The sequence below is a fragment of the Hippocampus bargibanti genome, linkage group LG05, assembly GCF_051943395.1.
Source record: "Hippocampus bargibanti isolate YZ-2025 linkage group LG05, ASM5194339v1, whole genome shotgun sequence".
Lineage (NCBI taxonomy): Eukaryota > Metazoa > Chordata > Actinopteri > Syngnathiformes > Syngnathidae > Hippocampus > Hippocampus bargibanti.
Window position 1 is genome coordinate 24,340,003 of NC_142738.1, and position 17,498 is coordinate 24,357,500.

At 42.7% G+C, this 17,498-nt stretch overlaps 1 protein-coding gene across 3 annotated transcripts in view; it reads right to left on the minus strand.

The window, feature by feature from the left end:
• Positions 1-12,776, minus strand: part of itpr2 (inositol 1,4,5-trisphosphate receptor, type 2) — a 64,477-nt gene extending 51,701 nt beyond the window's left edge. For 2 of the 3 annotated variants that reach the window (XM_088997406.1, XM_088997405.1), the window contains exons 1-13: positions 12,459-12,712; positions 6,876-6,946; positions 6,532-6,647; positions 6,352-6,438; positions 5,965-6,123; positions 4,772-4,870; positions 4,618-4,701; positions 4,368-4,514; positions 3,098-3,193; positions 2,719-2,763; positions 1,389-1,540; positions 330-429; positions 78-238 (exon numbers count right to left, since the gene is read on the minus strand). In XM_088997406.1, the coding sequence (XP_088853532.1) occupies positions 78-238; positions 330-429; positions 1,389-1,540; positions 2,719-2,763; positions 3,098-3,193; positions 4,368-4,514; positions 4,618-4,701; positions 4,772-4,870; positions 5,965-6,123; positions 6,352-6,438; positions 6,532-6,647; positions 6,876-6,946; positions 12,459-12,550 (1,409 nt within the window). In that variant the 5' untranslated portion in view covers positions 12,551-12,712. Of the gene's footprint in view, positions 1-77; positions 239-329; positions 430-1,388; positions 1,541-2,718; positions 2,764-3,097; positions 3,194-4,367; positions 4,515-4,617; positions 4,702-4,771; positions 4,871-5,964; positions 6,124-6,351; positions 6,439-6,531; positions 6,648-6,875; positions 6,947-12,458 lie in introns of all 3 variants that reach the window. The other variant, XM_088997404.1, reaches the window with a different exon arrangement.
• Between the last annotated feature and the right edge of the window lie 4,722 nt (positions 12,777-17,498).

Consider the following 17,498-nt stretch of genomic DNA (forward strand, 5'->3'; position numbering starts at 1 on the left):
ATAATGTTGGGGTATATCAAAACGTCTAATCATGAACTCAGAAAAGCCAAGTTTGTGAACAGCCGACTTGACTTTACCTTCTCTCATTCTGAGCAATGTTTCCATATTGAAGCTTCCTGACGGTGGCCTCGAGAACCTTGCTGGCATCGTTGGCATAATCCAAGTCTCTCACTTCAGACAGGGGAACGGATACAATCGCAAAAGCTTCCTTATCCTCTTTCGTGGAACAGGTGCCAATCTATTGTGACCACCAGAGGAAATGCCAACGTCATTTATTTGAGTTCAACTTACAAGAATTGGTTGTGTGAACATCCTGTCGCTGGGCAAACCTTGAGCATGACTGGGCGCTCTTCTTCTGCATCAATAGGCACATTGGTGCTGGTCACCCATGTGTTGGTGCACAGGTGCCTCAGTCTCACATAAGAGTTTCTGTGAAACATTTGAGAAGGTTAAGTCTAGGTTTTGAAAAATTGCCAAATTGTCAAAGGAACCTGAAAGGAAGAGAGTGTACTACAATAATGGAGTTAGAAAACAACTTGCTCCATAATTATACTTGCATAATTAGTCAAAAAGTCAAAGTCAAAGTCAGCTTTATTGTCAAATATGCTAATATGCATGACATACAGCACAGATGAAATTACTGTCCTCTCGGACCCAGCATGCAAGGCACTTATAATTACTTAACAAACATAAACATGAAAACGCCAATTTGCCGGGAGAGGGGAGCCGCTGCGTGTTCACGCGCCGCCATCTTGGGGATTTTTTTTTTTGAAAAAATAACAAATATGACAACACAAAGACACAGAGTCATTCATTCTTCAGGACTTGCTGTACCCTCTTTGTGATGACATGAAGCAGTTCTAGTTGGAAGAGGAGAGGATTGGATTGGATTTGCCTTTATTAGTCTCGCAGTGGAGAAATTTACATTTCACAAATCAAAGCATCCATGTCAGCAGTGGATCAGGGAGGTATCCATTAGATCCAATTAGAATCCAATTAGATTGAATACAAAGTTTCTGCCATATCAAGCAGTGTGCAAACCCTCTTCTCAAACACTGATCATTTCAATGACACCAAGGACACACTTTTACATTGATTCAAGTGACAATGCTACTGTACTATTCCTAAATACAAATGTTGAACATTTTAAAACAATGCTCACACTGGCTATGAACACATTCACTACTTTCCCATCAGGATGCGAGACTTTTCTCATCCCAATGAGAAACTTTTTTTCCTCTTCTCACTTTTAGGAACTTCGTACCTGGGGAACTACACTTGTTTTTTAAAAAAGTGCATTATAAATTAAACATAGTTTTACGATACACGAAATTACTCACTCCTGAATATTACTCAAGCAAAAGCAAAAGCAAAAGTCCAATACTGACCTGGGCACCAAACAGTCAGCGCGCTGCAGCGTGGTGGCATCCAACTCAAAGAGAGAGGCTATGTCATTGCCATGTTTGACAGAAACCAGCGTAAAAGCAATCTTGTCTGCTGCTTGATGCTTTCTCTTGCAATATACTGAGTCTGTCTCATCCTGTAGCAACAAACACAAATATCCGGAGGACAGAGATATTGCTTTACTGTATATCAGAGTTGCGAAAACTACAGTCTGCGAGCCAGATCCAGCACATTGGTCTTTTTTTTTTTAAATCTGGTCCCCGCAGACCCTCCCCCTGTGACTATGGTGAGGAACAAGTGGACCAGAAAATGGATGGATGGATGTTTTAGGAAAGCCACAAGGCCATATGTAAAGTGGCCCATATTATAGATTTAGTTTGTAGAACTTAATGACTTCATGATGCCTACTGTTTGTTTTTTTTGCATGTCACACGGAAGCTCCCTAGTGGTGCCTTCACACCTCAGCTTTGATAACCCTCCATTACCTCAGCCCCCGCCCGACAAAAGGCCCTCTACCAGTCCGCTTGCGACTCACCCCAGCAACTTAACACAGATGAACGAAGTGGAATAGACAGCACGTCTTCTACCTTCCCACCAATTTAACTGAGCGCCCCTCAGCCCCTCCACAGAACCCAGACGTTATATAAGGAGCCCCCCGTGTGTCTGAAATTCAGCATGGGCATAACTAAGTGTGTGAGGGTAAGATATATTGTGTGTTTGCTCACTGCCTGAATACAAATGTGCAAGGTGGCTCGGGGGCTTGAGAAGCTAGATATAGAATAGGAGAAGGCATGCGTGTGTGTGTGTATATATATACAGTAAAGTCTCGTTATATCGATATCGGATATATCGATAGTCCCGGTTATATCGATACTATTTCTATGCACGCACGGAGAAAATTACATGCAAACAGGGTCGGATATATCGATAGTCCCGGTTATATCGATATTTTTTCGGACTCCCTTGAATATCGATATAACGAGACTTTACTGTATATATATATATATATATATATATATGTGTGTGTGTGTGTGTGTGTGTGTGTGTGTGTGTGTGTGTGTGCGTTCAGTAATTTGTTCGTCGAAGAGAGCTTGCACAATTGCATAACGAGACCGAGGGGGACATGGAGTTAAGTCAAACAACTTCTCATGACTCATTCGCTTGCAGTCTAACTCATTTCATGGGGTAACATGATCTAAAAAGTGGCTCACTTTCTTGTGCATAAATTATGAAATGATATGATTGAATGCGTTGGTGCAAGACTGAGATTTCCAGGATGACCTTTGGTTCAAAGTCGTCATGAAACAAACTCACCTCTCCCTTGGGCTCCACTGTTTTAACTTTATATTCAGGGTTTTCCTGCAATAAATGAAAAGTGATTTCAAGGAAATAAATTTCTCTTCACAGCATAGGTCAGTCCTATCCATCAGCCAATCAAAACTGCAGCAAAGACCTGACACTGCCTGCATCATAGGAAACACTGCCACCTACAGCACAGTAGCATCCTACTAAAGTGGGCTTATTCACTCGCAATTCAGCATTGTATCACAAATGTTAAGACGTGAATCATAAAATACAATGAAAAAAAAGATAATTATTTGATTTGATCTATAAAGTAATTAAAGTACATGTACTGTAATTCGTTTGCTGCATTGTAAAAAAGTATCAGCATGTTCTGTTGAAAAGGCCTCACCTCAGCTCCGAGGTAATTGCCAGTCGCGAGGTGCTTGAAGCGGAACAAACTGTTCCACTGGCCAGCTCCACCTCTGCAGGGGTCATAGTGAACAACCTGCAAAGACAGTATAAAGTATAATACAAAAGTATAAAAACAAAAAAAGACATCAATCAATAAATAAACTGATACATGAGAAAATGCACGAAGATCAAGCAGTTTTCATTGTGAATGACTTTTGTTGTCATGTGTCGCAATTATAACCTGGTGAAAATACAGCTGTCCTTCAATTCTAATTTTCCCTTGAATGCCTTGTTAACTCATTCACTGCCATTCCCAAATTTATTCGGGAATTTAAAATATGACGTTTGTTCGGGTTTTGGTTTTTCTTGCGGGGGGTGCCAATAAAGCGCTTGTCAGACCTCTGGCAATGTTTTTACCTCCCACGAGGGGGCAGCATTTGCCTTTTGTACAGCCACCACCATTGCACCTCATATTACTCCAGATCCATATAACTTGGGAATTAAATCTTTTTTTCCCGGTGAAAGAAGAGAGTCTAAGGTTTCTTACACTGTATTTAATGGTTATGTAGTCCTATAACTCAATATTCTTTGGGTCCTATAATTGGAGTAAAAATGACAAAAACCCTGGCACTGGAGTGGACACATTTTTGCACATGTCTGGCTGTGAATGAGTTAACACTTCTCCCTCCCCCTTTCTGACTCTTCTTCATATTCCCATTGTGAGTGATAGAAAGTGGCAGAGCTTTGAAAAAAACTGTGATGAACAAGGGAGCAACTATAAGAACCAGACACTAATCAGAATTTGACCATTGGCAGGATGCGGGTAGAAAAAAAAGGTTAATCATCAGAATCAGAATCAGAATCATCTTTATTGCCAAGTATGTAGAACACACAAGGAATTTGTTTCCGGTAGAACACACTGCACTAGTATCGTCGTCAAAAAAAACTGCTAAGTGGCACTATACAGTTCCATTTTGGCTACTGATGAAAGAGTTCAAAGAGTTAATGGCTTGGGGGAAGAAGCTGTTTAAATGTCTGCTGGATTTGGTGCGCATGGATCGGTAGCGCCTGCCTGAGGGGAGTAGCTGGAAAAGGTGGTGGGCAGGGTGCGGAGGGTCCAGTAAGATTTTCCGCGCCCTAGTTTGGATTCTTGCAGTGTGCAAATCCTCGAGAGTGGGTAGGGCGGTGCCAATGATTTTTTCCGCCGTCCTAACTGTCCGTTGAAGTCGGATTTTGTCCATTTTTGTGGCAAACATTTCATGTTTTACCTCAACTTCCCAGAGAGCCTTGGAGCTTGTGGCAGAGGTGGCAGACTGTCGTAGTGTGGTACGGAGGAAGACATGCTGCTTTTTCTTGTAGTCGTCACAGGTCAGAAACTTCTCCTGCTCTGCGTGGAAAAGTCTCACCACATCTCCCTGGGAGAAGACACATCGGCACGGCATAGCACGCTTGCATCCACCCCACCAATTCAAACAGCTTGACTAAAATGTCCACAGATATGGCAGCAATTGAACAAACCCCTTTTAGGATGTCTTCCTTGTAGTCACTAAACTTCATGAACAATGTGACCTTCCAGCTCGTATTGCAGCTGACGGCATTAACCTGAAAAATGAAACAGGATGGGGCGGGTCAACAAGCGAAACTGACAAAGTTCATGGACAAATGGTCCCACCTCCTTGCAACGAGGGTTGTCGAGGAGCTCAATATTACTGGCATGAAGAGGCTGCCCTGCATTCACTGGCATCAGCACCACCTTGTCTCCAACCACCACCTTGAAATCAAGTTTGGGACATTTTTTTTCCTTAAACATCACAACAGATATTATTCTTCATGCAAAAGGTCTCAACCACCAATTCCATTTTGGAGGTGTTATGTGCAACTGGGTGAATTGAAGACATGCTCACTGCAAATAGGATGTAAGCATGCACGTATGTAGAATGTGCGCTTGCCATGGTGACTTGGCATGAATGCAGTGTACAAGGTTTCATGCTCTCTTTCACTAAGCATTAAATACATACAGTACGTACATACATACATTCGGGTAAACAAACAGCAAACCCTCCTCCATTTACAGGATGAATAATCACATGCTAAACTACGTACAAATTCCAATATAGGATAACATAGCACGGTAAAAAAATGATCTTAATCATTTAACAGTATTTTGGATTGGGGATCATGAACATTCTTTTAAATTCATAATTTCAGGGGCAAACTGTAACTAATTTGATTTTTTTGGTGTTGCTATCAGAGTTTCTGACAGAGCCCAGTGCATTACAACATAATAATGATACAATTATTATTATTTTCATTAGTTTTATAATTTGTATCTACAACATTGTATTTCTCACTCCATCCATAATACTGTTCAGGGTGACAGGCGTTGCAGCCTTTGCCACCTATAGTATTTTTGCATTGAAAAAAAAAACGTATTTAATATATTTAAAGGAGGAAGAGTGCATTGGGATTTGCAAATCATTCCATTCTGTGTGCCTTTTTTTCAACATAACTGAATGTCATGCTATCTACTATCAAACATACTGTGGTTTTGAATGCACAATTTTGCAACCATTAAATGTTCAATTGTGCACTGGAATATTTACAGCAAGTGTAGCAAAACTTGAGAAACTGGGATTAGAGGAGAGGGAAAGCCTCTCCAACCATACTTCTTAATCTGAGCGAATAAGAATGGTCATGCACAACCAAGAGCAATACCTTTAACCACAGGTTGCTAAAGTCAGAGGAGATGGGGGAAAATGAAATAAAGGTTACTGGAACAGGCCAAAGAATTGAAAAGGGAGTTTCCATTTTGGCGCATCGTTAGTGTCTGTAGAAGTGACGAGCGCAGGCAAAAGGCCAACCTACGTTGTCTCCTTCACTGCGCAGCTTCCAGAAAGGCTGGATGTAGAACCAGGAGCCCTCGTTCCCAGCTGGGTCTAGAGAAACTCGCATGGCATTTTTTTCCAGCAAGGCAGGCAGTCGCTTGTTCACTGTCAAGTACTTGTTACTCTTGATGTGCAGGAGCTGAGAGACAAAAATTGTGCACGTTCAGAGATTGGCAGTATTTTTGTGCATCTTATTTGCGTGAAGAAACATCTGAAGCACAACCTGCTTTATTCAATTAATTTAAGAACATACATGAGGAATGATTACCACTACAGGGACAAGCCGTAGTAAGCAGAACATACACAACATGGATCTGCAGTGAGGACAATCAGACAACGCAAGCGTTTGCAGACCGGCTGGCTGTACCTGTACAACATTACTGTATTTAACAACTTCTCCGAGGAGCTTCTTATTTTCGGACTCATTCTGCTTTTGCTCAAGTTCTGCTGCGTGCTAGAAAGCAAAAAAAGTAACCAATATTTTTTACAAGGCATACATGAAAGTTGTTAATGTAGGATGGCCGAGGTGGGTTGGATAAAGTTAAACCTGTAATTTCTTGAATAGGTCTGCCTGTGTGTTGCTCCCTTGTTTTCCTTGTTTCGCCTTCCAGAATTGCTTCTGGGCAGAGTACCTATTCATGGGACACACCTTGAAGAGGCAATCTGCAAATAAAACGAACAAAGTAGTCAGGCACGCTGACATTAACCTCCATGAGTCGGCCTGTGATTACGGCAGAAATGCACTTGAGCTGGAGGACATGTTTATTTACCAAGTAGAATCAGTTCAACTCAACAAAACATCACTGGAGGAAACGTGACACACAAAAAGCCCTCAGTGAGGAGCTTGGTTAGCCTCCACGGCTTTTGGTGCGTGCGGCCTGTTGCACGTACCTCTGAATTTTTTGGGAGGGTTTGCCAAGTCCCCTGCATCCGGCTGGACGACGCACCTGTCGTCGACAAGACTGCAGAAAAGAGCAACATGTGCAAATCAACAACTTTCCACATAGTTCTTGTAGCTGATAATGTGCAATTGCCATGTGTCCGGCTGGTGTTGACACACTTGCTCTCTGTGTATGTGTAGTTCTTGGTCATCTTACTCAAGATGAAGCCATTGAAGGCTACAAAAGTGAGCACCAGTGGGATATTGCCGCAAGGGGAAACTGTGCAGTGTTGATTAGAGACCATGCCTGCTTTTTTTCTTCATTTAGCATGTGCATGCTTCAACATTATTAACTTGCACTCACTGGGCTACAATTGTAGGCAGTACTGTGCAAATGGAATCCAAAGCATGGGCTGTGTCAGTGGTTGAAAATGTATGTTGATGGTTTTTTAACAGATCGAAGTAACAGATTTTAAGAGATTGAAAGAGAGAGAGAGAGAGAGAGAGAGAGAGAGAGAGAGAGAGAGAGAGAGAGAGAGAGAGAGAGAGAGAGAGAGAGAGAGAGAGAGAGAGAGAGAGAGAGAGAGAGAGAGAGAGAGAGAGAGAGAGAGAGAGAGAGAGAGGGTTAAAATTAATATTGTGGAAAGTACCTGTTTGCAATTTTTTTACGATGATGCTAGTGCAGCGTGTTCTACTGGAGACAAATTCCTTGTTTGTTCTACATACTTGGCAATAAAGATATGATTCAGCTTCTCATACTACAACTGCATTGCATTGTGCTGTGTGCTGTGTATTTATTTATTTATCAGTATTCAATTATTCTTGTGAAATTAATATCGCACACATCTTAACAACGCCACTCAGTTTGATGAAGCACAGTTTTAAACCCAAAATAAATATGCCATATCAGACAAAGGGAAAAACCAAAAACCATGTAACCACTCATTCAGATTTCCTAGATCGACAGAGGCAATATAGAATGTACATGTAAAACTAATGCTCCCCTGACAGTTTCTACGATGGCATAGGTTTACTTAGCTGTAGCTCAGCTTATGTTGTTCTTTACAGGTCAAACAAGTTAAGACTAAAGTAGCCCGTGATTGATCATCAATCAATTCCAAATAATGAACTGTATTCTTTCAGTCTCTTCAGATATTATGTCATTTTCTACTTGGATGGAGGTCATTACATTGTGAACGTCATGGCCGTTTCATTGCTGCATTACTGGTTATACTGCCCCTGGCTGAATATATGTCAAAAATCATGTAATTCAATAGTAATATACAAAGGCAGAAAAGTACAAGAAAATCCATTCACCCTGCTGTCATGCAATGCACAATTCACCCTATTCATGCAAGACTGGCTTCAACAAGCACAGCTCTTCCTTAGTCACTGAGCTCAAGTTCCTAAAAAGTCCCATTTAGTGTGACATTGAGCGGCAGATGAAGCCAACGAGCGAAATGCAAAACCGGTGAACAGGACAGCGGTAAAACCCCATGGATAAGTAACGGCAATCAACAACGGAGGAGCTTAGACGAATGCACTTGCTTTATATGTCCGGTTTTCTCTGTAAGTGGGTTAACCATGAACCACAGATAAAGCAACGAGGCTGGACACACAGGAGCTAATTATAGCCCCAGAGACGGCGTTAAACACACTGAAAAAACAAGATAGAGACGAGAGAACAGAATGAGGAAAGGGGTGGGAGAAGAAACGCTATCCGAGGAGGATATTTTACACAAGACAAGCCTGCTGCTGCATGCTTATACCTGTTGATTAAGCCGAACACCAGTGACATAGAAACTGAGAGTAGTAGCACACCGTCCAGCAAAAATGAATTAATGTCCCTATTTGCCTCTTTGTATTTGTATCAACATACTGCAGGTGTGATTCAGTTTTGGGAGTTTTTCTGTGAAAGTCCACAGTGTGGAATTAAATAGTTAAGATATTTGCCACTGGTTTTGGAAAGATCCAAATTAGAAAGATAGTTCCTCTTCATCATTCTCAAAATTAAAAGACAAAAATGGCTGGAAAATCAGGTTTTAAAAAATTTAAAAACAAACTGTCCCAAACCGTAAGACCAATGTTGAGAAAGAGAGGGTGGGGCAAAGTCATTCCTTAGCCAGTTGATCATGCTTGTTTTGCAGGATTTAGATAGCACGGGGGCAATGTGAAATGCTCTCAATTCTGGGTCAGCTAAACGAAATGCTGTTGGCATATGTTTATTTCCACAACACACATACATTAATCTAGATGACATGATTTTCCACAGTATTAATCAAAAAAAGATTGACAATTGGGAAACAGATAAATACCAATATGGAAAGAAAACTTGACTGTAATTGTATTTTATTTTAATCAACGCAAGCATTTGCATCTTCAAAAGTTCATAGGACAACACAATGTCCAATCACTGGTGAACTATCTTTTGAACAGACTTTGCCGGCTACTCGTGTTCCCCTGGAAGTTATATAAGTCTGTAGGCTTGATTTAGGTTGGCCAGGTAACCAACCTATAAAATACTGACACTTAATTATAGCTGAGAGATCAAAAGTAGAAGCACAAGTAATAGGATGATAATGATTGCTTAACCATTAAGTAGTCACGTTCGTATCCTCTCAAGCAGCACCAGGCCGCGGACTCATTTGGTACCGTGGGTCATTTGGTACTAGGGCACACAGAAAAATAAATGACTTGACGTTACCTACGGTTTATGTATTATGGACGTTTTATTTTGTAAAATGACCGGATCCTCTATTACATCAATCTACTAGAATGTGATTTGACAGAGGTAAAAAGTGCATTTCTCGGCCGTGATATCGGTTAACACGAAAATGAAATCCGGGAATTAGTAATATTAGTAATAAAAAACATTTTAGAAAGCTTCATTGTGAAGGGAAAAGGCTAAGACAGGAGTATGAAGAGAAACCTCAGACTTTCAACAAAAAGAAGTCTACATTTAATTGACAGTACAAAGAGTCCTTCCTAAAACATGGAATGATCTCAACAGAAAATTCTCACACGCCAAGCCCCCTCTGCCTGAGATACGCCGGTTGGAGTTTTCAGGCACTTTGTAATTGCGGTATGCATACTTTATTTTGAAGGCACATTTCAAAGTTACCGTCACGACCTGAGGGTGTTCCGGCCAGGTAGGACGTTCCTGTCATTATTTGTGTTTTGATAATAACACAGTTTTCATGCAAGTCGTATTATTATATTATTTAGTTGTGTTTGCCCGTCACATTTAAAGGCCGGTCCCTGAAAATATTGTCTGACATCAAACTGGTTCGACGGGCAAAAAAACCGCTGGTCTAAAACATACAGCGCAGGGGTCCACAAATAAACGCTCGTACACTGTTTGGCAGAAAGTACAACAGAACACGAGTTTGTGTTTAGATGAACCGGCATAGACTTCACACTGAATCAGTACATTTTGGAGTCGATTGAGGCGAGATGGTCATTTATTTTGGGACAGATTTTGTCACAATGTTGTTTAGTGGTGTGCCCTGACGTTTTTCTTTGCATGAATGAATGCTCGAAAAGTGTTGGAAAAAATGCTAAACTTGCGAAAGAACAATATCAAAATCTTCCATATAAATATGCATCTTATGTTTGCACTATTTGTTATTAGGTTTTAACACTACTTTTTGTCCCAGACCCACAAGGGTACAAGTATTCACTATTGGGGAGGACTCGCTGATCCTGATCCCAAGTATGGATGCCGCCAGCCAATACAGGTGGCCGAAATCAATTTAGTTTGTGAGCTCCAGAGGAAGGTTATGGCTGTTAGTTTCAAATATGTTTTCAATTATTTTAAAAGGGGTTTTAGTGACAAAAAAGATTGCAATATTTGAAAGTTTTTATAAGTGAAGACAATTTGCAATTCTGGTATTTTAGAAAGAAACAAAGTCGGTGTACATAATTCGCTTTGGTCTGCGATAAATTGATGTGGTTGGCTCGATTTGGCCCTTGGGCTCTGAGTTTCACACCTGTGCAAAATTCAATTTGGCCATGAACAGATGATTTTGACCAAATACCTTTGTTTTTCTGATACATTTTGATGATTAAGCGAGGTGTCAAAGTTTAGCACCAACTATGTGTAAGGAAGACTTGTTTGTAATCAAACTTCTATTGGTGAATGGTGACAGGTGGCAGGTTGATGGCACGCTCCAAATTGTCTCAGGGTGTGATTGTGAACGCATGTGTGCCGTGCGATTGGCTTGCAATGGGTTCAGGGTGTATCCTGCCCAGAGCCCAAACACCGCTGACAGGCTGCAGCACACCCATGACCACTGTGGTGTTAAACAGATAAGAAAATGGATGGATCAATCAGTGAAGGCTTAAAAACTAAAATTAACTGCCATTGCCAAATTTATTCGGGAATTCAAAGTTAGACGTAGAGTGCCATTCCCAAATTTGTTCAGGTTTTTTTTTCTTGCTTGGGTGCCGATAAAGCATTGGCCAGACCTCTGGTGATGATTTGTCCCTTCCACAAGGGGGCAGCATTTCCCTTTTTTCCATGTTAGCGCTTTGATCCAGCTTCAGTTGTTAAAGCGCCATATAAACAAATATGAATGCATTGCATTGTATTTTGCCCAGCCGCCCTCATTTCAGGCATATATAACTTGAGACCCATATAATTTAGGAATTTACTTTTTTCTGATGAAAGAAGAGAGTCTAAGGTCTCCTACGCTGCATTGAATGGTTATGTAGTCCTAAAACTCAATATTCTGTGGGTCCTGGAATTTGAGTGAAAATGACAAAAAAAAACATGGACACATTTTTGCACATGTCTGGCAGTGAATGAGTTAAGGAGCCAACAATTGTGCCTTCCAGTTCTTCAGTCAAAATAATGTGAAGTCGCTTCCGGTCACCCAAAAAAAATTGTGGACTTTGTTCCAGAAGGACTTTTAAAGATCCTGCACGCAATTAACTAGTGAAAAGGTTCAGGCCGTACCTTGCCTACTGCTACAAGACAGCAAGGCTGGGCTTGCGACGGGTTAGGGTGGATGAAGATTGGTGGATGGTATGGCAACCTTCATCAGTACTCAATACCTTGGAGGAAGCCTATTATATGTCCAAAACTGTTAGCTTGGAAGGGTACTTGTCTATCCCTCGTATTGAGTGATTTTTTTCTGTTGTATGATGGGTGTAATTTCATGTTAAGTGATTGACATTCCATTATTTTTCCACACAACAACAGCACTGCAGTGCACAAAAAAGTGCCCTCATTTTTAAAAGGCCAACAACACTGTCTCCACCCCACATTGTTGGGTTGACTGCTGATGATCGTGGTTTCTTTCACTTAAGTGGGGAATTTTGTAAGCACGTCAGCAGCGCCACTTCCTCCTCACTGGTACTTAACCAAAATGAAAGTCGATCGTAAGCGTTTGCACTTTTCTTCCTGCTTTGCATACCAGTTACATTTGTGTCAAACATCGGACTGGAAAGGGTCGTGGTGTCTCATTTACATGATTATGTGATTTTAACGTGTGAGAGAAAGAGAGAGAGGGACCACACGCACACACGTGGGAGTGTTCTTCGTCCAGATTGCTGAGTTTGAAAGAGAGGTGGAAGGGTGAGAAGCGACGTACCCTAAAGTGCTGATGAAGCCGTTCACCGAGCCTTCTGCGTAGAGAGACACGATGTCTCCAATGTGAAGGAAACTGGATCTGTGCTCTGACATTTTGAAGACGTAATGAACTGCTTCAAACTCGTCCGGTCTCCCCCATTGCCCCCATGTCTTGCTTGAAGTAATCCACGCGTTGCAGCGCTCGTCCAGATCATCAACTTTCCTTCTTCATGTTCTACTTTATCATTCAAGTAGTGTAAAGGACGTGTGTTTGTATTTCAAACGAACTTCTTTCCAGAAGTGGCGTCTTCTGTCAAGCTTATTGAACTTCTTCCTGTATGTCAGAGTGGCAGAGATCTGCTTTTCACGTCCACTTCTAGGGGGCGGAGACTGCTGCTGTCAGTCCGCTGAGCAAATTCCGCTCCGTGCTCCTTTACAATCAACAAGCAGGCCCTCATTTAACAAATGTCAGAAAGAAAGAATAGGGAATGAAACCAAACATTCTGAAGATACAAAAAGGAGAGGAGTAGCAGTACCTTACATTGCAGGAGTTTCTGAAAAACTACAAAGAGTCCTTTGGCAACACAAAATTCATACTTATTTCAAACCGATAAACACTAAGGCAAAAATTAGTGCATCCAAAAGATAGGCTGCCAAATGAAAAAACAAAGTAATGTAGTTTATTCAATACATTGTAAGAATGAAAATTGTAAAGGGCAGTACATTGGGGAGACTAAACAAATTCTTAAAAAAAGACTTTATCAACAGCGCAGGTATAATACGAGTGGGCCTCAATCGGCAGTACATATACACCTAAAAGCTAGCAACCACTCATTTGACGACAATGAGGTTAAAATCTTAGCGAAAGAACAATGATGGTTTGAAAGGAGAGTAAAAGAAGTGATTTTCATAAAACAACTAAATCCCTCATTAAACCGGTTTGATTAAAGATTAAAATCTACTCACGAGGGGTGCTTTTGCCTATCCCAGTTGTAAGTAAATGATATTCGTGACAGAAGATGAGGAGACTGTGTCATAAGTAGATCATGAGAAACCACAGTTTTTATAAAGATAAACACATAAAATTATTGATTCTGCGAAATTATGCAAAACAGTGGTACAGTAATTGTCCCTGGCAGAATGTCCCTTTGCATTTCTTTTCTCAAGCCTGCCACCACTAGCTCTTTAAACACACCCCTATTCGTGGCACAGTTCATCGAGCTTAAACAAACGGTCATTGATTCAAGCTTCCTTTAATCATGACCGTTCTCAACTCCTCTTTATTCAGGGTTATTCATAAACATTCTTCTTGCTATCATTGTAATGACTCATTCCATATTTGCACTAGGGCAGCCCTGTAGTTGAGTGGTGAGCACGCCGACTCCACAGTGTAGAGGTCGCGAGTTCAAGACCCGGTCCGGCCTCCCTGTGTGGAGTGTGCATGTTTTCCCTGGGCCCCGCGAGGGTTTCCTCCCACAATCCAAAAACACGCATGGCGGCTGAATGAACACTCCAAACTGTCCCTAGTTGTGAGAGTGACTGGATGTTTGTCTCTGTGTGCCCTGGGATTAGCTGGCAGCCAATTTATGGTGTCCCCCGCCTCGTACCCGAAGACGGCTGGGATAGCATCCCACCCCTCCCTCCGTGACCCTAATGAGGATAAATTTGTTTGGAAAATTGATGGATGCATATTTGCACTCATTACATACTGTTAAAATTGCAATACGTACTGCTACTAACTGTCATTTAATCACTAAAACCAAAATGTCTCATTCTGCGTACAGGATAGGTATAGTTTATTGATTGATGATACCAGGGTAGACCAAATGAAGCAAGTTTGCTTAATATCAGCCTCAATGATTGACAGAGCCTTAATTTTGCTACGTTGGGGCATTCTTTTGGATTGGATTAGCCTTTTATCATAGTTCGGTGGTTTTTAACTTTTTTACTTGTTCGCACCCCATTCAATTCACCAACCAGTTCTCGCACACCCATCCAGAATTGATGAATAGCAATATTGATATAATAATAATAATAATAATAATAATAATAATAATAATAATAATAATAATAATAATAATAATAATAATAATAATAATAATAATAATGTGTAAGAAACAAACAAGTAAAACAGCATCAAATAATAATAATACATATATAAATGTATTATATATTATATATATGAAATAATTATTTAAAAAAAACAATTGCATGGTTTACTTTACAACTTAATTAGCATTATCCCTAATGCCAAATAACGCAATCACTTCTTGATTTCCAGAATGTTTCACTTTTTTCGGTTACCCGACCATTATCCCCCAAAAAATTGTAAATTGCCCCCAGGGTATCGTCGCACCCCTGGGAAGCATTCTCGCACCCCGAGCACCAATGTTATTGTTACATTGTTCTTGTCAAAAGCATTTCACGATTATATCTGCTATACTTGCCGCTGTACTGCAGGTGTCAGTAGAGAACTAATGTGAATGAAACGTTGAGTAATGAACCTTTAACCGCAGAAATTCCTTTGGCTGGCTTTATTTTACCCATCACTACTCATGGGTGATCCACTCCCTGGGTCTGGATTCCAGTCTTCTGGATAATATTTATGCCCTGCACCCTGACGAGACCCGCGGTACGGCGGGGCTGGCTTTTGAAGCATTAGGTGGTGTTAGTGATCAGTCTTGCTGTTCTTTTTCCATTTTGCAAGGTGTTTGACTCCACCCCAGGCAACAGGCAAGACTCCAACCCTCACTCCAAATCTCTTTTTCAATATTCAATCATTCTTGTTTGGAAGCCCACTTTATTCTCGTGCTTTGTGTATTTTTGGGTCCTAACTTTTTGTCTCGCTGGCATTTAGGTCTTGAATTGCTTATCTCACTGCTCCAGCCATTGTGCTTGCCAGCATCCTAGCTCTCGAATAGTGGTTCTTAAAGTGGGTTCGATCGAACCCTCGGGGTTTGGTGAGTCGGTGCCAGGGGTTCGGTGGATCCTCCGCCACAGAGGTCCACCCCTCTGACTAGTCTGCAGTTAGTGGGCACAGTCATTGAAAGAAGGGTTTGATGAATGAGCATATGAAACTGGTGGAGTTCGGTGCATCCAACCACATTAAGAACCACTGCTCTAGAACTGTCACGTCCGCACGAAGCAAAAAACAAAACGACCTCGTCGGACCGAAAGGAGCTGGATCCGAAGTATTCGATAGAGGTAGTCGATGAGTTCAAAATGTTTTACTGAGACATGCAGGGGAACACCAAACAATAAGACAGCACAAAGGGATAGCGACCAACCTGGCATACGGCAGTGGTGAAACACAAAAAGGAAAATACACCGGCAAATACAGGGAGAAACAGGGTGACTCTTATACTCAGAAGGCACATCAGTGAATGAGCAACAGGTGTGCGTGCCGGAGGAATAGGGAGGGGAACGGCGTGCACCTGTCGCCTATCAGGATGTGACAGTGCCCCCCATCAACAGACGCCCCCTGGCGGCCCACCCGGTTTCGAGGGATGAGCCGAGTGGAAAGCTCGGGTAAGTGACGGGTCGAGGATCCAGGAGCGGGGGACCCATTGACATTCTTCCGGCTCTTAGCCCTCCCAGTCGACCAGATACTGCAAGCCCCTGCCCATGCGCCGTGAGTCCAAGATCTCGCGCACGGTGTACACCGGGTCACCGTCCACCATCCGCGGAGGGGGCGGGGGAACGGCCGCCGGCGCTAGGTGGCTGGTTGCCACAGGCTTGAGGAGGGAAACATCGAATACTGGATGGACTTTCATCGTGGGGGGCAGCCGGATCCTGACCGAGATCTGGCTGAGGATGGCCTCGATGCGGAAAGGACACACGGGCCCAATTTGGCCGACGTCCCGGCCAGCCGGAGATCCCTCGTGGACAGCCAAACCTCCTGCCCGACCTGGTAGTCCGGTGCCTGGCGGCAACGACGATCCGCTATGCTCTGATTCCGGGACGCCATGTGCGACAGGGCAGCTCTGGTCTCCTTCTACACCCGATGGGCCCGTCTGAGGTGATGTGATGTTGACTGGACGGGACCTCCACCTGGCCCTCCTGGGTGGGAAATAGCGGAGGCTGATAACCACAGGCAGACATGAAAGGTGACCGACCTGTGGCTGAAGAGACCAGGGTGCTATGCGCGTACTCCACCCACGGCAAGTGGAGGGCCCACGACGCTGGACGGTGGAGACACACACAACGTAGAGCCGCTTCCAAGTCCTGGTTCTTGCGCTCCGTCTGGCCGTTGGACTGAGGGTGGTAACCAGACGACAAGCTCGCCGACGCCCCTATGGCCCCGCAGAAATTTTTCCATACCTTGGACATGAACTGCGGTCCCCGGTCCAACACGATGTCCACCGGGATCCCGTGGAGACGGACGACGTGGTTAACCAGGAGTTGGGCCGTCTCAATGGCGGACGGCAACCTGGTTAACGGGATGAAGCGGGTCGACTGAGAGAGCCTGGTTACCACCTTGCGCCTCCTGAACCTTCTTCTCCACCTCCCACCTCAGAGCGCCCAGGATATGTTGCGCCGGCAGGATGCTGGTAGCAACCTCTTCCCTCTCTGCCGGCTCATGGATGCGTGACAGGGCATCCGGTTTGGTGTTTTGAGATCCGAGGCGTTTGGCTGGTGTGGCGAAGAAAGACGTGACGACATTTGTGCCAGAGAAGGATGCAGAAGAAGACTTGCATGGAGAAGATTGACGCGTTGTGGTCACTCCCAAGCCAAAAGGTGGGAAACAAAACAGAATGCGAACTGATGGTGTATCCTATTTATGCTTTTGGCATTTCTGGATATGAAGCTTTTGTATGTAACCCATCATTCAACAAGTCTTAATATTTGACCCACGTCTCCCTCTAGTGTTCATATTGAACACAAACGAAGTGAAGCACCTGCTGAACGTGTTTCAAATAAAAACACTGGTCGTTTTTTTTTTTTTTTTTTTTTTTTTGCGGTGAACAAAAGCGTTTTTCAAACGCTTGTTTCAAAACCAACTTTTGAGTTCCAACCGCCGCACTGCAGCTGGCACTGGTCGCGTTTTAAAAAGGCGTTACAG